The sequence below is a fragment of the Helicoverpa armigera genome, chromosome 6, assembly GCF_030705265.1.
Source record: "Helicoverpa armigera isolate CAAS_96S chromosome 6, ASM3070526v1, whole genome shotgun sequence".
Lineage (NCBI taxonomy): Eukaryota > Metazoa > Arthropoda > Insecta > Lepidoptera > Noctuidae > Helicoverpa > Helicoverpa armigera.
This window is the reverse complement of record NC_087125.1, coordinates 2,068,281-2,092,189: the sequence shown is the minus strand read 5'-3', so window position 1 is coordinate 2,092,189 and position 23,909 is coordinate 2,068,281. Positions and strand designations below refer to the sequence as shown.

General features: G+C 36.5%; 1 protein-coding gene across 1 annotated transcript in view; it reads right to left on the bottom strand.

Moving 5' to 3' along the window:
* The window catches only part of LOC110382265 (transcription factor SOX-21), a 38,152-nt gene extending 14,811 nt beyond the window's left edge, over positions 1-23,341 (bottom strand). Inside the window, exons 1-3 of the mRNA XM_049835729.2 lie at positions 23,039-23,341; positions 16,050-16,306; positions 6,028-6,222 (exon numbers count right to left, since the gene is read on the bottom strand). Coding sequence (XP_049691686.2) covers positions 6,028-6,222; positions 16,050-16,306; positions 23,039-23,043 — 457 coding nt within the window. The 5' untranslated portion in view covers positions 23,044-23,341. The remainder of the gene's footprint in view (positions 1-6,027; positions 6,223-16,049; positions 16,307-23,038) is intronic.
* Positions 23,342-23,909: the final 568 nt, after the last annotated feature.

The window sequence follows — 23,909 nt, the reverse complement described above, 5'->3', positions numbered from 1 at the left end:
GGCATTGTATATCGTAATTTGCATTACAATTAAATATAGTTTAACTTGTAGATACAATAATATCCCACACACTGCACACTATTAGTCGGCCGATAGTTTGTTCGGGCTTAAATTAATGGTACTCACATTACAAAGTCAAGTCTGACACCAGTCTAACCAAGGGGTATTGGGTTGCCCGGGTAACTGGGTTGAGGAGGTTAGATAGGCAGTCGCTCCATGTAAAACACTGGTAAGGCATAAGTTGAAAGCACCCGTACTCAGCTGAATCCCGTTAGACTGGAAGCCGACCCCAACATAGTTGGGAAAAGTCTTGGAGGATGATGAGGTATTTAGCCGGTATCCGACCGACTGAAAACTCCGATTGTAATCAATATTTTCTTGCTAATTTTGCCAACCATCGGGTTACGGGTGCAGTGTGTTCTACATATATTTAGTTTAGTTTGCAGATATTATAAACGTCATATTATATAAACGTTACTACATAAAACGTTACTAATCGTTGCGACATAAAAGGCTAATTTTATGAAACACGTATGTGACAATAAGCTTATTACACACAGTTGTTAAAATAAAGATATGCTTGTCACAAATTATTTTCTATTCTATTTCGTCATTCAATTGTTTGGTCAAGTATTTTGTTCAGAATTTTTATTTGATCCTAATTTAGCAACGGTTAGACAAAAAAATACCATCAATCCTGTCTGGTAATAAAACTGTTTCTTTATTATTTTTAAACAAATATTTTTATTATAATGGAAATACGCTATTTAAATCCATACATGGAATATTATTTTGAATACTATGCACGATACGGCCTATGTTACTTTAATAATTATTACGGCGACTACTGCTACTATAATGTCTACTAATCTTTATTTTGCATATGCCTACAGCAATAACAAACTGGATATAATAGCACTATTGTCAATAGACATTATTCCATTCCATATGGGTAATTAAATGCAACTGTGTCAATCCAAGCATTATAATGTGTAAGTTTATACACTTGGAAGCAATTAGCCACGCTAAGACGTTTTTAAACTGATTGTAGTTTATTCGTCATTTATTCCTTCAGAAATGTGTCAGATTCTTTGAAAGTTCTCTGTGTGAAAAGAGGCTTGTGCCCTGAAGTGGGACAGCAAAAACGTTTGACGATGATCTGCCTACTAAGATCCGACTAACCAGCAGTTTCTTTTTGCCCACTCCTAGCACGCAGGCCAACTTTCTTAAGCCTACCACATTCACAATCTGTTGCAGTTACCATGCCCAAAACAATTAGCACCCTATGTCTTTGTACCCTTCTTCACATCCCCCAAAAGGGGTACAACCGCAGAGAAAACTAGTCTATCTATAATACACACATTCAGCCAGTATTTTTGAAGAGATTCTGCTGTTGTGTTGAACATAATTAGTGCCGGCTCAACATTGTTGGATCAACAATGACCGATGGAATCATTCCATGTGCTTCGGTAATACACAATGCTTGATTATGATCCCGATCATATTCAGTATTTTCTTGTCACTATAATGCTTGGAGATCCTAGAAAGGTATCTGGTTAGCAGTCTTATCAAAGGGTTGCCCGGATAACTGGGTTGAGAAGGTAAGATAGGCAGTATCTCCATGTAAAATACTGTTACCCCAACATACATAGTTAGGAAAATCTAAGCTGGTGGAAGCTGGCTAAATAGAAATCGGTCTGGCCATGTTTTGCCACTCGTGGAAATTATCAAATATGACATTGATTGTTAATCCGGCATTTGACCAAATCAAAGTTTAGGCCAATTGCCACAATTTGTGACCAACATTGGCATAACAAGTTTTGGTCAAATTACCCGTAATGGGCGGGCCGGCACGTGCGTAAGTCCTAAGTACGAAGTGTAGCTGTGACGTCACGTGATGGCCACGTGGCGCACAAGTTTAAGGGCTTTTAGTTTGCCAATAGTTTTTATTTTTATTTATTGATTTATCGATTTTGTTTTGTTTCTTTTTTTTTTTGTTTATAGCTAGTGTGCACTGGGGTTTTTGGAAAGTAGGCTTTGTTTTATACACCTTGTAGATAAATATTAGTTTTTATTGTAAGACACACCTTTGGCCTCTTTAACGTAAAGGGACGTTGATAAGTTTCACAAACACTATTGTATTAATTTAGTGAAGAATGTGTGCCAATTTGTAACTGTCACATTATCGTGTGTAAACCGTATTTGTAAAATTTTTACTTGTTTGTATTTCTTTGAACAAAAGTTGAATAATCGCCGCCCTGTACTAATACTCTTATGACATATTATATAATTTATCAAACTAAATATTTAATAAGTTTAACTAACAAAAAGAAAAAAAATATCACCGTAGTAAGTACTCATACGACAACAAAAAATATTACTAATTAAAACATCCGCGGCCATATTAAAAATGATTTCGAACTCGCGAAGTAATTATTCATCCCCAGTTTTATTTCTGAACATAAATTCACTGCTGCAATTAACTTAAAAGCCATGTTAGTGCAAAGTATGGCGCGACCCTTAAATAAGGGTCACGACACACGTGCCGACTCCGCCCACGTTTAGTTCGGCGACCGCAACGTTGCCGGCAAGTGAAAAATTGTTTGAATTGGATAATTTACGAATGGTTGAAAAAACTGCTGTTTGTTTATGTCAAAATGTATGTACGTGTGAGGCCGTTAATAAGCTGCTAATATGTTGACAGGCTACATGGCTGGTAATATACCTAATGAGCAACATTTTGCGACCAGCTAGCCAATTAAAATACTAGTTTTTCAGCTTTTTAACTTTGCAATGTAAGTTAACAAAGCAACCTTTTTAAACTTAGTTTTTCCAACTTCTGAGTGCTTAATATTTTATACCACTAACCATTATTACAACTTGCTTAACAAACAAAAATAAAATCCTTTTGTGACCTGCATCCGTCTGTAACAGTCGTACACTTTTGAGTTTTCATTTCTAATTTTGAACACAAGAAACCGTACAATTCTCTAAGAGTAAGCCACAAACAACCCTTTAAAATTCAATAACAACCCACGCATATCGCTTAAAAAGCGAAATCTTTCAATAATTTTAATCGCATGTCAATGGGGTAACCCCAAACGGACGAAGCTTGACACACCCCAACTAACCCTATTGTCACTTTCACATTGACAGTGAAAACTGTCAACTGTCAAAAGCAGCCAAGACGGTTTAAACTATGCGTTCCATTTTCGCTTTTCATATTTGGAAATCTTTTGTTGGGCGCGCGGCGGGCGCTCTTATGTGACGATGTAAGCGCTTTTTCGATTATGTGTACTGAGCTTTATTTAAGTGTGGCGTATATTTAAATGTTTTGCGTCGCGAAATAGTTTTTCTTGCGGTCTATTGTAATGATTCAGGGTAACGCTTCAATGGAAAAGCATTGAGGGCAGAATTTGGTTTACTATTTTAAGTAAGTAAGTATTCGTAATTTTAGTATCAAATGAACGAGATATGCATTTTTAAATCAATTTACATTTACAATACAATTTATTAGTCATATAAATATAAAAATAATATAAGGCTATAAGCCGCGAAACTTCAAAGTAATCAAACCTCACATACAGTAACAACTTTACAGATTTGATATGTGGACATTTTCATGACAACAAAATAAACTCCCAAAACGTATTTTAAAAGGACGTCCCCAAACTTTCTAAACGACACAACTTTGAAGCGAAGTCGAATCAAAAACTATCGCGAGTATCATAAATAACGATATTTATGTGTCGGTATCGACATTATTTCAGTAAATAGCGCATCAAATATATACGGTTTTGATATAAAAAGCTTTTTATATAGTATACGTGTAAAATTTTTACGTCTATTCGTTTTATTTTAGGAGTCACGAGATATGATCGTGACCGTAGGCGTAGTTTTTTGTTAGGAGTAGGCGACTGACCCGTTTGCTGCGTTTAGTAGGCAGTTTTACTGGAATCAGTTGATTGCTGACTACTGGAAGATAGTAAAGTTTATTATGGTAGTTAGGTTTTTTGATGATCCAATAATTTGTTAACAGCATATTTCTGACCTAGACCGCGATACTAGGCCTGGAAGGCAATCTTAAACTTGCAATATAATTAAGGCTATCAAACCTACCCATCATTTTCCTCATCACACAAAAAAACCTGTTACAGATAAGACATAGTTCCAGCAATCTTTACACTAACCATTTACAACAAAAAGCGAGCACAATCTACTATCTAGTCGAGTGCGTCAAAACGAGGCACAGCAATTGTGTAATCCCAATTCGACTAGCGGATTCGATGACGTCCACTGAATAGGCTGATAACGTCAGTACAACCGACCCTTTTGTGTTCAGCCTTCTATGTAGCTATTTGTACAGAAAGTTTTATAACATTCACTATACATAACGGAATTGTTTCGGTTTGAAAAAATGTATTGGAATACGATATTGGAATGTTGAGTCGCGCGGAACGACTGTTTTGACTGATTTTGTTTTGTTGTCGTGTTTAGGCCTTTTGGAGATGTAATTAGGAAAAACCGGCCAAGTGCGAGTCGGACTCGTGCACGAAGGGTTCCGTAAATTACAGTTAAATCAACCTATCTCAAAAACTATAAGAGATACTTTGATCAAACCAAAAATCGTTGAAAGAGTTAATTAGCATGCATCACCTCTATTTTTTTTAGAATTTTATACCCCGTAGTTATAAAAATAGAGGGGGGGGACATACTTTTTACGACTTTGAGAGCTGATATCTCAAAAACCGTTCACTTTAAGAAAAATGTTTTTTAGAAAACTTTATATCATTTTAAAAGACCTTTCCATTGATACCCCAGACGGGTATGTACATCGAAAAAAAAAAATTCATCCCTCTGTTACATGTATGGGGGGCCCCACCCCCAATTCTTTTTTTTACTATTTAGTGTCATATTTTTGTAGCGGTTCATACAACACATATTCCCATCAAATTTCATCACTGTAGTACTTATAGTTTCCGAGTAAATCGGCTGTGACAGACGGACAGACGGACAGACGGACATGACGAAACTATAAGGGTTCCGTTTTTGCCATTTTGGCTACGGAACCCTAAAAACTGGTATGATAGCACGTTGAAGTTGGTTTTTCAGTTTGATAAAAAAAAACTTCACAAATTGGATGGTTCTCAAATCGACAGTTTTTCAGAAATTTTGCCATCATCATCATCGTCATTGTACCTACTTGACTAATTTCTGAATCTTGTGATGTAAAAAAACAGAAATTCTAAATTTTTTGAAAATCTTTTCTGTCACCAAAAATTACCTTCACAAACATTCAAACATCTTTACTTTTCATTACAACAGAACTAAAAAAGTTTTAAAACATTTTAAGCACAACCTTTTTCAATAAAACCTGGAATTGCCACCACAATCGCGTTATCCGTGCATCAGCTACAACACCACAGGTTATAAAGACATAAACAATGGTTTTACAACGCATAATGACAGCTTACAACAATATATTACTCTTTGTAACACAATGATGATTACGCGTAATTAGCGACAATGTTTGTGGAGAACTTTTTTGAATTGTACTTTTTTGTTTTTGTAGCTTAAGCTTTGGATAACAGTTTAATTTAAGAGATGTGGATTCTTAAAGCGAAGAATTTTTTATTTAAAGGGTCAAAGTTTGCATCTGTTTGCTATCATCAAATTATAGGTAAGTAATGTTATTTTCCATATACATATGTAATTATCAGTCATGATGATATAAAACTATAACATCCCTATAACTATAAAAATGCATCAGAATTCGATTATTTTCAGGTACGCTCATTGTCTGAAGATGTATTATAAATCTAGTAAGAATTTATTCCTTGATTGCTTGAACTGACATTGCTTGCCAATATCAGAAACGACAGGACCGATCTAAAAAAATGTGATACATAACCCATTTATCGAAAAAGACTTACTTAGAAGGGGTTTGATAAAGTTCCCATATAACACTATCAAACCCATAGGAGAATGTAGACTATCTGTATCTAAAAATCATTTTCAAAAACTCACCAGCTCTCAACGCATCCATAGGCACGCTGGGATACGGTATGGAGTAGGGGTACCCCTCCTTCCTCAAGGTCTTGGGCTTCCTCCGAGGCCTGTACTTGTAGTCCGGGTGCTCCTTCATGTGCATCGCTCGGATGCGCTTCGCTTCGTCTATGAAGGGACGCTTTTCGTCTTCTGAGAGGAGCTTCCATTCCGCACCTGAGAAACGAAAGAATAAGGAATCAAGGGGATATTTCTATAATGGTATAAGGTTAATTGAAAATATACCTAGGTACATGAAAATATTCCCAAATCTTTTGGTGCGAAATCTTTAAATGACCCGCTGTGGAAGCAGCGTTAAGGAAATTGGACCCCCACTGACTAAAACCTGTTCCTTCTGGAGCCCAAAGGAAAGAACCGAAAGAAAACGTATTTAACAGGTTTAAAATCTAAAGAAAAATATCGAAATCCTATTGCAATATTCAAAAGAAGAAATACCTAACATCATTATTCAGCCTACAGCTAAACTGAAACTATTCACACTGCGCTAACAAAAAGTTTCACACCCACGTAAAAATTGTGAACTTCTGAATTTGAAATTTTGTAACTTTTCGCACTGACATAACTGACACACACGCTAACAGCTCTCCAAACGCCTGAAACTTGGTTTTATTTTTTATTGCCCAATTCACAACACCATGTTTAATATTGCTATTAGCACTTATTTTCTATTATTTCTGAATACAAGACACAAAACTTACATTTTACGACATTTTAACAAGTCTATTATATTTTATGGGTATAAAATCGAGTGAATTAACATCGTATTGATATTGTATTAAACGTCAAAGGCTTCAGCCATGTCACATCGATGTTTCATGCCAATATTTTAACCGTGTCGAACGTAGTCCCAATCGTTTATCTCTGCATTTCAGAATTGGCGTATTACAAAATCTAAAAACGTGACCACATCTAATTAACAAAGAAACTGCTGCTTATCTTGGTATTATTAATAGAATCTATTATATCTTTATAATCGCTAATAACAGCCATAAACTATAAAAAGAGAACAAAAACAGAAAAGTAATTTGCCCTAACCATCCTTCATTGCTGAAACAATGGCATTGAATCGATACAATATAATCGAAGGCACCAACGACCTGTCTCCCAGCGCGATTCAAGAGACCAACCCTTTGTCTCCCCCCATTTATAGAAGGTTGTATTCATCCACCGTGGAGGGGCGCCATCGTCCATTCAAACAGACAAGACAATCCCAATTCAGGCGGGTATAAAAGCGAAAACAATGTCGCTAACATAGAAAGGAACAATCCGGCTCCGAGGACCAGCGGTAGTCTCGCTCGCACACTGGTAAATGTCTCTAAGAGGGAAAGAGACAGGAACAACAATGGCGGAAAGCGCCGCCTAATGACGAATTTGCGCTTTTCATTCCACAACAGAAGTTTTTCCCGGTTCCTCATTATTATGTCGATACTTTGGGGTGGGTTCGTATCTTTTGTCGGCGCGGATGATAGGATCGTGTGCTTAGTAACGACAATGCTATAAAGACTAATGTTCTATTAAAATTACGTTGACGGTTTTGCGATTGTTCGGGAAAAATCCGCTTTATTTTTTCTCTTGGAAAAAAGGAGGAAGAGACATTAGTTTGATGAGGCAAGCTTTAATGAAAATGAAACGTTTTAGATGTTGATAATGTTAAATGTAACATGCATTACATTAAATAAGTTATATGACTTATTTGACGTAATACAATGTTTTCAGCCCACTAAAATTACCCGTAGGACGAAACAAAATAACCTTCATACAACCAGCCTATGCTATTTCAGATCGCTAATCTAAATATAAATTTAATTCGCAAAGGTAGATTAACTGGCTTTGAAACAAAGCATCGAGAACAATGATTGATACTATTCGATTGTGACTGGGCATTGCAGCTTTTGTTCACGTTCGAATCGAATAGGTTTTCACAAGTTCAATACATAGTTGGAAAGTTCGTCTGGTGGGCGTTTGTAATTACGCGACCTGTTATGTAATTTAATTAATTAATGAATTGACCATTCGTTTATGAATGGCGTATTGTTTGTTGTTTTAAATTGATATGCTTTCAGAAGCGTGTAAATATAAAAATACTTTTTTTTGTGTAATTTAGTTACAATTTCAGTCATTGTATTAGTCGTTTTTTTGGCCAAAAGCATAATAACGAAACCACTGTTCACTGAGGTAACCCCAAATTCGGTCGACCAAGCTTTGAACAGCGACTAAAATTCCACGTTATATTTATACAATTGCCTACAAACTGAACGCAAGCCACACATTCAATATTAGCTAATTACAACTGCATCATTCATTTACATACGACAAAGCGAAAAACAAACCATTCAACACTGTAGAACAAATACTTTTGTGAATATAGTAGCTTTCCAACAAGCCAGTGTGCACGGCTGTCACCGCCATTTTGAACGCACAAGTGTCACAATTTCTTTACAAGTGTAACACAGTGCATTATTGTGTTTCAAGCTGAGAAGTGAAGATATTTTTTTTCTCAGTTATTGTTTGTGAGACAATGCAAATTATAATTTAAATGGCTAGTGCATGTTTATGTTGTTCGACACGTAATTCTGGATTCGTGAAAGTTTTCTTGACGAGCTTACAATGTTATTTTAGTGTTGGCGAATGACATTTGAATAAAACTAGTTGAATAATGTTTGCACTCGTAATTTTCAGAAAATATACATAAGCTATTTTAATAAAAATTTACACAAAAGAACGGTTAACATTTTATGTCAATTTCAACATCCTCAGATATTCGATCCCCAACATTTTTCGCTCTACCAACCCTAAAGGTATTTATTTATTCTTAATTAACGGCAACACTAACAATTGTAACACAATACGCACGTGTCGATACTACTAAAGTGTTGCCACTACACAATAATTATTTCCTACAGCGCTCGTTCGTTACGGGGAGACAATGGCAATGGGATGGCAACACTGAACAATGATTGTCCGGTATTCAGTTGTGGAATTAGGTATAAATGGTTATTAGTTGCCTTTAATTGGAATAGAGAAATTGAAAATGAGTTTAATTAAAAAGCTTTATGGTTATTCAATTCATAACTCATTAGACAATAATTAGTTTAGCAAACGGAAAACTTGCATGTAGGATTTCACTAGTGATTTGCAATTTAATTGAAAATTATTTATTGTGCACATTCATTTTGTTTTAAATCAACAATTTCTAATGTTTTGTGTTACGTGTGTTTTAGTGTTATGTGAACAATAGTTTGAAGTAAAAGCCTGTGTAAACTATACACACTGTTCAGAAAGAAAATTTATTTTTTTCTTATAAGACATTATTGTAGTACTTTCTTATTTTGTTGTAATAAAATTATTCTTATTCCATGTACAATACATTGTCATTTCATCATGTGACAGATATATTGATTTCCTTTCCGATATTTTCATTTCTATTGAAAGAAACACGATTGTGTGCGACTCTCTTCATTGTACGGAAAATATGAGCTTTTCTGAAATCGAATCGAAGTATGTGAAGGATATTCCTAGAATATTCTATTAAGACATCAAGGTAGCTCGTATTGTCATTGGGGTTATTATACGTACCCATTGTTATAGTTTGTTTTCTCATATTGATCCTGTAACGTAAGATAAAGGCAAGGATTTTCCAGGAGGAGAAAAAATTGCTTTGCTTGAATTATTCAGAACCTTAGCTCATATTGATACAGTCTTATCAAGATCCTACATACAATAACAAAACAGCTATATTTCGGCCACTGACAAAACATCAAACACCTACATTAGACGTACATAACAGCATTGTCAGCAACAATCACGCGAACAAACATAACAAAAAACAAAGCATACACCAAACACACACGGTAGGTACAATACTCCCGTCAACAAAGAAGTTTCCTCTCTACCTAGTATTAAAGAGGCTATTGTGTTCAGAATCGGACGAAAATGCTCTTCATTACTCTGAAAGCTTGTGTGCCATGCGACAATGGTGAAACGGGGAGGAAAGGGGAGAGGGGGGCGAGGGCCCAGGAGTAGGGGGTGGTTTACAAAGACGCATGGCGAAGGAGCACCCACCACCCTTTCGTCCGTAAAATTGAAATGGTAAGAAACGTTATTTAGGTCATGATTTTATTAAATGTTAATAGATTTTTTTTTCGAGGGGTGTCGTTTTGGGCTTGGTTTGATAGTTGTACTTTTGTGGGGGATTACAGTTGAAACTGATAGCTGTGTAAGATATTGCTTTAGTTCTTGTTAGTTTCAGTGCTTTGTGTGGAATATAATGACGCAAGTTGATGCAGTTGGCAAAGGTTGCATCATGATCCTGCATGTAACTTGGTCCTTACAAATCGTATTTATAGAAGCAAGCGTGGTAAGTTACACGAGTTTCAAGAGTCCTTCATATATAGGATCATCAGACACAGGATTCTAAAAACCAGACACTGAAGCTTTGCATATAAAATTAAGCCATCAAAAAGAATAACCCACTAGACCGGGAGCTCGACAACAAAAATATGACATCGTTTACACAGCGTCACAAAAACGCTAGTAATTAAACAACGGCAAACAACGGGGGCCCTTGCCGGCAACAACGGCAACAGTCAGCAACAAGCGACAACAGACTGCAACAATAAGGAAACAACAGTATTTTTGTTGCGAACACCCCCGGTAGGGCGTCGGGCCTGCGACGGAGCGATAAGCGGGCCCCGTTTCAAGTACATAACTATGTATTACGTGTGTACTAGACAGCGTTTTTAAACTAACATCAATCTCTGGTTACCGACATATGTATTTTTAAACCTCAGCTTTTCTGTCTATTTCATCATTCGTAGATTCACAAGGGATTTCTTAAAGGTTTACAATTTCTTAAAGCAGTTATTCCAACTGTGTCTAAGCAATATAATTAATTAATATTGTTGCAGTGTTGTTATTTTCCTTTGTCTAAACAAGTCTTAAAACCTATTGCTATATTGATTGCGGAATCGACTTTAGCTTGTATATTACTTCACTTATTACATGACTAGTGCTGACAGAAATCAATAAACACTAGTTAAGATAACTGTTTTCCTCTACATTAAATGCAATGATATTGCTTCTTGAATCTGAACTATTAGCTGGCACTATTAAGGAAAAAAGCGAAAAAGAACTTTAAAACTAACCAGCTTATTTCCTAAATTAAGTTCCTCTTAGTGTGAACAGTATACATGCTCCGATAAATAAGATATTTTAAAGTCTTCATTGAACTACCAAATACATCGTTTATCGTGATATTATACCAAAACGTCAAAGAATCGAATGCATCCTCAATACACTCGAGACGTCATAAAGCTAGATTAACATCCAAATCTCGATTCCAACAAAAAAGCTCGTAGTTAATTAGTAAAAAACATGGCATCTCCTATCAGATGTAAAGACGGCATCAATACCGGACATCAAAAGTACAATAACCTTTTAAATCAATTTAAACACAAAACCAGTCGAGACATGAATAACTCATCCTTTTGGACAGAATAAAAAAGTATTATGCAATTTGTATCAGTTACTTATAATAGACGAGCTCCCGGACTACAAACGGAAGAGTCATTCTCACAAAATTTACTATAGTATCGCTTTAATAGATTCCTTACAAAGAGTATAGGTTATTTGTGCGGACTATACACTATTTTGTTGGTAAAAAACTCCAAGTTTTATATGAGAAGAGAATTCTTTGTGGAGATTGGTCACGGTCCTACTATTGGCCGGGCCCGTTGTAGTCGCTCCAAAATATCCAATAGCGTTTTGTACGCCAGTAATTACTTGCATCTAACAAAAAACGGTTAGAAAACAAAAAAGCTTGGAAAAAACTGCCGATACGCCTACGATAGCTGAAGCGAGGAAAATCGACGTAAATTAGGTATTAGCTATGTGTTGTTGTTATGTAATACAATGGTACATCTGTCGTTGTATTAATTCTTAAACGATGGGGGAATAGGGTGGCAAATTGTTTCTTTAATTATCTTGAGGTGTAACGGAAGGTTTTTAATTTGACATGAGCTTGTGGCCATGCAGCAGATGAAGTGATATTAGAAAATTTAGGCAACGGCTGTTTTGATACGCTGATTCTGAGGAGACGTTGGAAGTCCAAATTAATTAATTAAACAGTAATTCGATATGGACAGCTTTATACGCTATCACTCCTATTTATTTTTATCCTAATTATGGAATCTAGACATTTTCCCTAAGCCTCATTTAGGTACTTCATTAACTCATAAGCGTAGCTGTAATACATTTAAACCGTACCTAGGCAAGATCGTTACAGGCTACCTCTATGCTGTAGGTAATCAAGTTCTACTGCTGTCTTTTTAACACGCTACCGAACAAACCAACACAAGTGACTTAAACTTACAATTAATATGCATTACATAGTCATCAGGTTGTACACGACACCCAACGATAGTTGGTCCCCCATTACACATCACACAATGGCCCACTCCCTAGCTTAATTAATATTAACTGGGTTGCAACGCCCCTACGTGTAAACTATTAAGGGTATGCATCAGACACTGATGAAAACAAACATATGTGATGTACGGGGGTGTGGGATGGTGATCTATTCATCGGACATGTTGTAAGGTGTTGTAAGGTTCAATGAAAATTAAAAAAATAATACCGGTCACTGCAAAGGCAGGTAGGTCTGTCATCAGTCATAATCTCTTAGACTCCGTTAATGTCTTAGATATCTATTGCATCCTTTATTCTTGACGCTACAAAGAAGGTACCTATCAACAATATTTTTAAACACCTAGGTACTTAAAATAGCAGGCAAGATGATGTTCAAAGTCCATCATGAGATGATTGTTATCTAAAAAGTAGTATCTTAGTAAGTTCACCGAAGCATAAAGCGGTCGTTCACTTGCACATGGTAAGTAGTTTCAACTTACTTAAATCATCAAGCATGATTATCAACTACAGTAGCTTTTATGTAATAAAAACATCTGTGTTTTGTTGTATCATCTTTGACTGCATCGTAGTTGCAAATTAATTTGATGAATATAAATCGCCATGAAGTGAACTGTTTTAATGTCAATCCCTTCACGACCGAGCAAGAAATTGAATTACATATTTAAATAGCTTCAATTAAAGCCCACTGTACAACTGAACACTTGTAGTGTTCTGATACAAACTGACCAAAAGCAAATTCCAGCTACAGGTAATCAAACTATCCAACAGAGCAATCAGTTATCCCACACAAGTTCGCCATCCTCTCGACCAGTGAATCACGCAAAACTTTCGCGCCATTGTGCACCATACCTTTGTGCCGATCGACATTACGATTGATTTGACGCACAAAACGCGCATTTATTTGTGCGATCGTTAAACAATGCGTTTTGTCGACAGGTTGTGCGTTTGTCGACAGGTTGCGCAGATGTTTAGGGAATATGATATCTGGTTGCTTGTTTTTGTCTAAATAGAGGGATCTTTGATTGGATGTCGATTTGGCCTTAATTATTTATTTTAATATTGTTAATCAATAAAAAATTCAAGGATGTCATATTGTGGAATAGGAATTATTATATTATTTAAAACTTAATTTATCAATGCACGAAATATTAAATAAATAATTAATTACATATTCCGTTGTTCATTAAAAATTATTGCAACCTCAAAAATATTTGCTACATTTTTTCCACTCAGGCTTAGGAAGGATCCCAAATATGCATAAAGAAAATATAAGCACACTTTTAATCCCCACTTTCCCCCAATAATCCAAACAGACGACTAAATGCAAGACGAAAACGTGCCACTATGAATAATGCATGGCCTGTATTTGAACAGGACAATACCAGTTTTACGTGAAGCCTTGTCGCCCTCGCTTCACTTGCAAAAGGAAAAACTAATATTGAACGTGTTGTTTTCCTTCGACAATAGATGGCGTTGGTTGTTCGGTGAATTTTGTGGGGGCGACGGTAATACTAATTTACGAATGAAGATGTTACATTTGTCATGGCTGGTTTACTGAGTGAATTGCAGTAAGATTACATAGTGCCGTACATGTTTATTATTCTGTAATGTTTTGCATATTTACCTGATTAAGTATACATAGTTACACGGTCTGGTACTAAAGTTATTGAATTGACTAGGTACTTATTGTCACACTTAGCCTTGATGATGCTTCTTCTTAATTGCTAGTTCAATACCGTTCATTTGATTGAAATCTGTGGATTCTTTGTCAACAAATTGTATTGTTGCATCTTAATCACACGAAAACTCCATTCTTCTATTAAAAATATATTCAATTGAAAACCCGAACACCGTTTCGTATAAAAACCCCATCTTCAATATTTACAAATAGGTGTCTAAAACCGAGTACACACCGCATCGCACGGGCCGAGTTGAAAAAAGCCGAGGGGGGAAAAAATAGAAAATGTCGTTTCCTCTCGCCGTCACCGCCAGAATGGCCGTGGCCGGTTTTGCTCGTATTTCCATACTCTTCCGCTCGTGTCCTCCCATCCCTATTTCTGGGCGTTTTTAAATTTCGAATACGAAACTGTGCTTACATTTGAGCTGTTGATTATTTTCGAGAATACCCCCGCTGTGTTAGCTTCTGTTGGCTGATTGCGGCGATTTTTTTCTTCCGTCTTTAGGTTGCGGTTTATTTTTAATTTGCGCAGAGTTTTGGGCTCATTTCTGTGGAAGGGCGATGGACTGTTCGCGAGTGGTTTTTGGGATTAACTTGTTTTCGAGCTGTTTATGTTTTTTATGTGCTCCGAACTTTATCATTACAGCGATAGTGTGGGTTTAAATTGGTGCGCGTTTTGCACGTTCATTTTTTATAGTCCTTGGTGTTGGTTACATTGAACAGCCGTCAAGCGCTTGTCATCTTAACATAGCTCAAAGCCCACAATAGCGAAAATGATCTAGACAATGCTGTCAAACAATCCACCTACAAAACCGCTTCTCACTTCATAAATTAATATAAATTGATTCAATAAATCATAATTCAGACGAGATTCGAATGATCAATTTGCAATCAAAATGAGCCCTTTAGAAACTGGAGAGTGGGATCCATCGCTTACCATAATAGTAATTTACTTGTGCCGAATTCAATGGATTGTGCGAAACAAAGCCGTCTTAGAGTAGTGACGTAATCGTATATTACTATAGTTATAGCACAAAGGTGTTTTGTTACTCACAACGTTAATTTAGAAACAGTAAATAGTACTTAGTGTACGGTTTTGTTTGCTTTGATTGAATTTTCTTCAAGTATGATACAATTTAGAAGATAGATGGTGTGAGGTTACAAAGGATGAGACTACTAGACTGGTAATCTTGCCACAAAGGGGAGGCCTGTACTTTACAGTAAGCGGCACAAAGCTTGACAGTGTTGATTTAGACAAAGATGTCTGATGATGTTCTAAATGAAGGAGAGATGTTTAGATTCATCAGACTACATAAAAAGTTCCTTCTTTTGCCTCAGCTACCGTTGTTTAAGTGTTTATATGTACATATAATTTAAATAAGCCTTCTGAAATAACCGTCATCCATTACGATCCACATTCAAATCAGATTAGTACACAATGACTGTTTCGCGCGCATTGAAACACGGCCATATTGATTTACCATTTTATCACACAATGTTTAGCAAAAATACCTACTTAGTAAGTCTATGTAACAAAGAAATAGGCACTGAATCGTTCTCCATCAATGAGAATTGAGAAGTGATAGCACTTTTGGAAGATTTTTGAAGTAAGTAGACAGACTAGCAGTCATAACAACACAACTTGATGCTTAAACCAGAAACTTACAAATTGAGTGTACAAATCAAGGTATAATTAAGTGTAATGTTTGACTTGTTGACAGCTTCTTGTAGCATAAATGTTAATTGTGGCAAATTTTTAGATCTTTGATTAAGATTATCTTAATCAAAGATCTAAAAATTCCACCTGCTTATTATGTTTCTCAGGTAACCTTGTCCAACTGCTTGATATTAAAACAAATATAGGTATAAAAAAACTTACCTAATCTCTTAGAAATCTCAGAGTTATGCATCTTAGGGTTGTCCTGGGCTATCTTCCGCCTCTGTAGCCTGGACCACACCATGAAGGCGTTCATGGGTCTTTTAATGTGTTCCTCCTGGACTTTCTTCTGTTGGGGCCCGTTCATGGCGGACATGGAGCCCATGGTCCCGATGGCTCCCATGGCAGACATGGGGCCCATTGGGAAGTGCCCCATGGAGCTCCCGAAGCCGGTCCGGTCACACATCGCACCAGCGGCACTGGAAAGATAAAGATTGTTGGTTAATTTGTTAAATATTTCCATGTTTGGTGGAAATTATCGCAGAATTTAAAGACTTTCACTGATCGAAGTGGTACTGGAGCACACCACACACAACAGTGGTAGTGGGAAATGGGAAAACATATTTCTTTAATTACACGTTTCTTTCTTGAACTAAAAGTTTTACGTCAGCTTTAACCTTTGCATGCTAATTCAACTAACGCATAGACACTAGTTATCAACTTAACTACCTACTTCCCAGAATTTGCGTGTATCAATTTAAAGTGACACTTAACTCTATAGCAACCAATCAATAAAACTGCAAAATCATCTATTTATTAATATCCTAAAAAGCGACACCCTTAAAAAATTAATAAACGCATCCAGTAACAAGAGCATTAGTACCCCAATACACGAACCACGTGCAGATTGTAACTTTTAATATGGATGACAATTATCGTGCCCAAAAATGTGGAAAATATTAATATGGAGGGTGCTATAATAGCTTATGACGCGGGGATGGTTTTAAAGAGCTCGATCCTGATTGGCTCTCCCCTCGGAGCGGTGTTTCCTTAAGTAAGACGGTAAGAAGTGAAATGCGCAGTGGAAGTAATGAAAAGCTGCCGTTAGAGGGAAGAAAGGGATTTGAAGGTTTCATTTCAGATTTTAATTCAAGTGTCTTTAGTATAAGTAGTAGGTACATCCATTTTTGTTCGTTGAGTACAGTAATGTGATAGTCAAGAAGTTGATGTACCACGTATGAGTGTGTTCCAAAATTCTTTCTTGCTTTTAATCAATATAATATGAAAAACAGTAGGTATATCCCCAAATATTAAATATTAGTCAACCATCTGCAAAACATGCTTAATAACAATGACAGACAAAACAAAACGATATTAAATCAGTGAACTGTGCAGAACTTTGAACCGCAAACTACGAGAGGGTGGTGTTCTGATAATAACGAGCGTACAAGACAAAATGTTTGGAAGCATATGTCCGACATTATTGATGGTCACCCTAGTAGGGTTGTTGGGGACATTGATATGTTTGTTGTCGTTGTTTTAGCTGGCTAGTGTATGGGGTGTATTTATAGACAATACTCTATCTACTAGTATACTATATCTAGTAGTGAAATAATTTTGACATTTAATCTTATCTAGGTACAAATATTGAAGAAAAAAAACCCACGTGATAAAACAATAATTTCAAAACTTTCTTAAATTAATGAATTCAGCCTAACTGCATTTGCCGTATTTACCATTCAACCTAACCGGTACGACTTCTAACATCATTAAAAATGAAGGCAGTAAAAATATGACACAAAACTGACACACGTTTCCGTTAGTAAGACATTGACACTGTATCAAAACAGTGTCACACTCAGGAAAACACTATTAACAACTCCCTAATTAATGTGTGTGTAAATACACGTGTGTGCGTAACTAGGGTGACCTAATGAAATTTAAATCCCGGATTACAAATCGAACGCATTTAAAAATGGAACGTTTTTATTTTAAAACGGATTACAAATCGAACATATTTAAAAATGGAACGTTTTTATTTTAAAACGGATTACAAATCGAACATATTTAAAAATGGAACGTTTTTATTTTAAAACACGGAGGTTCATGTTCTTGGAAGGACGTATTTGGGTCAAAAAGGGCGTGTTTGTCCTCGGAATGTGTCAATATTTGTCACCGCAACCGAGCTAGCTGCTGCTATTTGGTTTATGTTATTCTTAAATCCGGACGCTCTGTTAGAAGGCTTTATGAGGTTTTAACAGCAATTAACGTAAGCTGAATTGTTTTTCTAGTTTAAAAACTGCTTCTTGTGGTGATTACGAGTTTTAAAGGTGCATTGTGTCAATCAAAGTATTGTTGATTTCAAGTATGTTTTCAGGATCTAGGTATATCGTGAGATATTTCGCTTTATTTCAATGGCCGATCAGCAAAGATTTTTTAACAATAAAATATACTTCCTAAATAGTAGAACTCAATGAATAATCTTGACCTTTACAGTGTTTTATCATCGTCAATGACAAAAGCTTGTACCAAGTTGAGAAAGGTACAGCCAGTGAACCATGAATCCTGTGACACTTTAGTAATATTAGCTAACAATTACTTCATATTACCACAGAAGACGTAAAAACTGTTACGTATTGCTGTTTGAGTGATTTACTTATACTTACAGAAAATCCCCAACTTTCAATTATCTTAACATACTTATTGGTTTCACATTTTATGTTTCAACGGAGTGAGCCGTAAGCTCCATGGTCACCATGGTTCATTTAACAAAACAAAACGCTATTTTTATTCTACTTGCCAGCAAGGTAGACTATTTGACAGGTCCACGTGAATTTGTCACCAAACATTGACAATGGATATGGGTTGCTACTGTTTGTGTCTGGGGCACGTCGGTTAAAAACATTATAAGATCTATAACATCTTCAGGGTTTCACTCCAAAAGACTTCTTTACCATAAAATGATTTTCAGCTTAAAAAAGTTTATTATTTTTCATTTGCTTGCTTTCGAATGCAAATTGAGGGCCAAATGAGGTGTGATTCTGACACCCAACCTGTCATTACGGCTCATTAGCAAGCGTAGGAGATTCTTTTTGACGTCTTACAACTTAAGAAGGGTCATTAAATGTTTTTCATGCAATAAAACCTAGAATAAGTAGCATCTGGGCTTGACTTCCATCTACATGTAGGCGTCCTTAGTATTTTATGATGTGATAGACTTGGATTCGACCACTATTTCACCTAGTATATGCGGTCGAAGATCGAAAAGGTTATTATTGAAGGCTCGAATTGAAAAGACGCTCGTTATGCGATAGTTTTTAAACAAATATTCAGAACTTCTGTCTGCGGAGACCAAACTAAACCACGGTAGTGAACAAATAAGCTACTGTAAACTACTTACGACTCGTAAGACATCGCCGATGCAAACAACGGGAGAATTTGTCTTAACAATTAACGACCTGACGTTGAACCTTTGAGATTTCGCTTGAGGTATCGAAAAATGCGCTTACATTCCTTGTGAGATGGTTCCGTCGGTTTTTTGGAATGTTCTGAGAGTGAGTTATTGTTGGGCAGTGTTCAAGATTGATATTGAAGATGAAAAGTCACATATTATTGTGTACTTTAAAAGAGAAAAGAGGATATTTCCATACATGAAAGTTTATAACCAGGCAGATAACATATGCAAAAACTTTATCGATCCTTAGAGACGATTAATTGAGGATCGGAAAACATCTGTGTCCACATGAAGCGACTCCGTCTATTACAATTTGGACAATGCCAGATTTTGACGAATACCTCGATGCCGTATGAAATGTAAGGTCCGCGATGTTCATCCATAACAAAGGCAACCTTAAAAGAAAAACGACCTTTTGTCTCCCAAAAAAGAAACAGCCGTCTGTCAGTGGGTACCTAAGTGAAATCGGCGCTCGTTGAGAGGTTCTAATTCGATGCGCAAACGCACGCATGATCTACTGTTTGCTGGCGGCGAGAACACAAGCCAGTGTTAAAATGTAACCGATTCCGAAGAGGTTGAATGTAATGAAGTGGTAATCAGAATTGGTGGGTACTGGCTATTGATTCAAATGATGGTCTTTGTGTCACTAATAAGGTTCTAAGTAATTTTGGGTGCTAATAAGAGATAAAAAGCTTGATGTTTTCCGGTGTGGTGATGATGTGAACAATCAATTGTTTATCGGAACTCAACTCGTCGCAGATTTTTAAGCCTCCATTGAGATTCTTTAGAAATGTCGTTCTAGTGTCTTAAGCCTCACGACAGCTAGTATTATTAATACTACTCCGACATCTTCACTATAAAACAAATAAAACATCTACTCCACATTCTTCACAGCAGACACGAACAACGAACATATTAATCCGAATAACTCATATCAGAATAAAAAGACTTGTCGGCTCACTACAAAGGCTAATCACCATTGTAAACGTGTAAATACGGAGGTTTTACGAGCCCTGTTGTAAAGGAGAAGCGATTGTGGGCTCATTAGAACCATAATCTCAAGCACTAATTGGTCTTATAAAACATTGCCGATTCGAAAGGGTCTTAAATGTGTCATGGGTATTTTTGTCTGCGGAATTGAAATGTTTTTTTTTCAAATTACCTACTTTCATATATTTTTTTAAGTGAACTAAATGTAAATTCTGCCGTATCATAATATCATTAAAGACATGGAACTGCAAAGCTCTGGATCGATCCAGTTCTTTCGTACCTATGTCCTGAGGAAAAATACTCAATGATGGACGCCCTACAAAAGTTCTGCACAAAAATATCTCACCTTCTATATTCCATTCCATCTTATACAGATGGTCGAGAATTTATTGTAGAACATATTTTTAAACTAATTAGAAAAAAATATGTAGGTAGGTAAGACTTAAAATGTTTGTGAGAATGTAAGTAGTCAAAAATTACAAAAATCTTGTAGTTAAGTAATTTAAAGTACCTATGTAATAAGCTATTGTTCATTATTATATAGATAACTATAGGATTTTTATTTTTTAATGCGCCTATCAAACCACAACAACATATTACGTATTAGGTACTACTTAACTAAAGTTAGGTAAGTTACCTACACTTGTTCACAATGATCAATAAAAATACCATAACATGTTCATGGAAGAATGACATCAATAGTATTATTTTATTGTCTCCATTGTTTTTACTTGTAACTAAGTTATTGAACAATAATGAATATACCTACCTATCTACCTACAAGGTAGATCTTCGTAGGTGAACCGCATACGCAAAGGTATTCTTATGCAAAGGCTATTTATTAGTAGGTACCTACTCCATCATAACATAATATGAGAAGTACATGATATGATGGACCTACTTTTAACCTTATTCTTAATGGCTTATGTACTAGGCAACCTATGAGTATGAGCCCGATAGGTATTATACCTACCTATTACATCTTCTTCATCGTTTCTGTTTAGGTATAATCTTTCTAACGTTTTTGAAATGTTGCAAACGTCAATTAGAAAGGTTTCTTATAAGAAACCACCAACCTAAATTGATACCTACATTATTGGTACATTTCTACCTTGGAGCCCGTCTTATAAGAAGTAGCGACGGCCGGCGCGGCATCCGACGTTGGTGACACAAGGCATGATACGGTGAAGGTTCATTTTTATATTTTGGAAAAGAAATTATCTAATGACTCCTCCACCCGCTGTGGGTGCGTAAGAGAGTGTCAGACTCTTACTGACTAAAACCCAAAATGTTCCTTCTTCAGCCCTTTACGTACCTAACAGGGCCACGGTAACTCTTTCGAACAATTCCGCAGCCCCCTTCAAACATACACATCAGCCCCATGTAAAAGCTATCGTAACTACTACTACGTACTAGATAGGTACCTAAAACTAAGTAGGCACATTCTTATAGGACTTCTTTAACCACTCTTAATCCACTGATAAGGTACCTAGGTAGAACCCGCGCAGTGTAGACTTAACAGTCGGTCGACAGTTAGCATTTTTTTTTCTTTTAAGAGACCTAAGACTGCTCACTGACCAAAATCTGGTTTCCATCAAGTTTAGTTGTAATCTGCGTAGGTACCTACTAGGTACCATTCATCTTCTTCAAACAAACTATTGGCCGGCTAAAAGTTGCCGTCCTTATGCAATATGTGTCTTACTGCAGGTGTAGGTAGACCTATATCAGAAGCCAGTAAAATTGTATTAGGTCGACCTAGCTACTTCTCTAATAAGAACTAACAGTTAACTATTACGTTATAGTTACGTTTACTCATTGTACTAGTCTAAGTAGGTGGACTAAGTATAGGATCAATAATAATAGGGCCTCCCTCAACTTGATATGACCTTACAGGGCAAAGGGTCACCTTAAAAGCAAAGGCTGGTGATCCCTGACCCCTTCACGGGATTGCGGGATTGTTTGAGTGGATGATTAACTTTTTTGACATGATAAAATCACATGTTCTTTATACCGTGATAAAATACCTAGTAGGTAGTTACGTACCTACTTATTTATAAACAGGAGACAGATAGTTAAGTAGGTACTACCATCATAGGTAGGTACTGGGATATGGTTTATTTTTGTTATGAATTATCTTGCTCATTTGTAATTTTTATTCTACTTGTAGGTAGATTCTAACTTCAGTGAATCTATGGTTTGACATGTTTACCTACTTACGTAGGTAGGTATTTACTTGTTTTATATTTAATTAGGTATAAGAATAAAGTAAGTAGGTAATCCTAAAAAGATAAGACATAGGATAAGACACGCCCTATTATGTCAATATGTAGGGGTGTAGAGGGGTGGTAGGTAAGTACATAGGTACCGAGGAGCTTATTCATCTCTAGACAAATTATGACAGACAGCGAGTCATAAAATAGAAGACAATGGACTATAAATACTTACCTACCTACCTACGAAACGTTTAGGTTAGTTACAAGAAAAAGACAATCACTTATAATGAACTTTAGTCACTATCTACGTAACTACTTACCCTCCTCGTGAACTCTTAGCTGCCCTTGACATTCTTTACCAAGAAAACTCATTGAAGCTATTTCTACTAGCTAAACTAAAAAAACAGGAAACTACAATCGTGGAACAAACAGCAAAACAAATCGATTTGTCACAAGTTCATCGACCATCGCCGGTGTTTCGACCTGTGCTCTGCCGCCATCATTAAAATCAAAAGAGGTTTTTTACTAAATAAGGTATTACGAGTAGTGTTTACCTCATGAAGTGGCCGCTGGCACGTTGGTGCAGTTCCAGATCCACGATGAAGCCTTTCAATCACGTGTAAAAAACAAAGTCCCGCCGGCACTGCACACACAAATCTTAATCGCAAAAATAAACAAATTCTCAATAATTACGAACAACTGTTGTCATTGTGTAAGTAACTGTTATTACACGATCGATTTACTCGGTTTGCGTTATCGTATCGCGTGTTGCAAATCAAACGAGCGCGAGCTCCGCGCGTCCGTCGCTCGCTCGACACAATGGCGACAATCGACAATCGCGCGCCGCGACTGCGGTGACGCCGCTACCGACAAATCGAGTGATAAACCCGAGCGCGCGGGCCAATGGGCGCGCTCCACTACGCCCACGAGTGCGCGCCGCGCCTCCCCATTGGCCAAGCAACTACCATTGCCTTACGGATGTTATTATGCAGAACGAGACCAACAGTTCGAAATAAGAATTTTAAACGTTTACTAGCCGGGCGTACAATGCAAATTGGTTGCGCGCGTTCTGCGCCGCGGTCTCACTCTGATGCGTCGTCTTTTTGTTTATGATGAGTTGGTGTATGAAACAAGAATAAATTCGTATGACAGCGGTCGTCTCACCTGAACCACTCAATAGCCACTTAGCGTTATTTCATTATACCTACTGCTTATTGAGAAAACAATGCGAACATCCAACGTTTGGTTTCTTAACAAAGCCATATTTTTGGTATAGGTACCTACGTTAGGTAGTAACATTATAGAATTTTTACAATTGCACCAAGGTCAGAATAGGTCTGAAGAGATAACATATTGTTAAAAAACTAGATACAAATTCAGACAAACTACTTATTTCATAACAAATGAAAACACCATTTACACAAA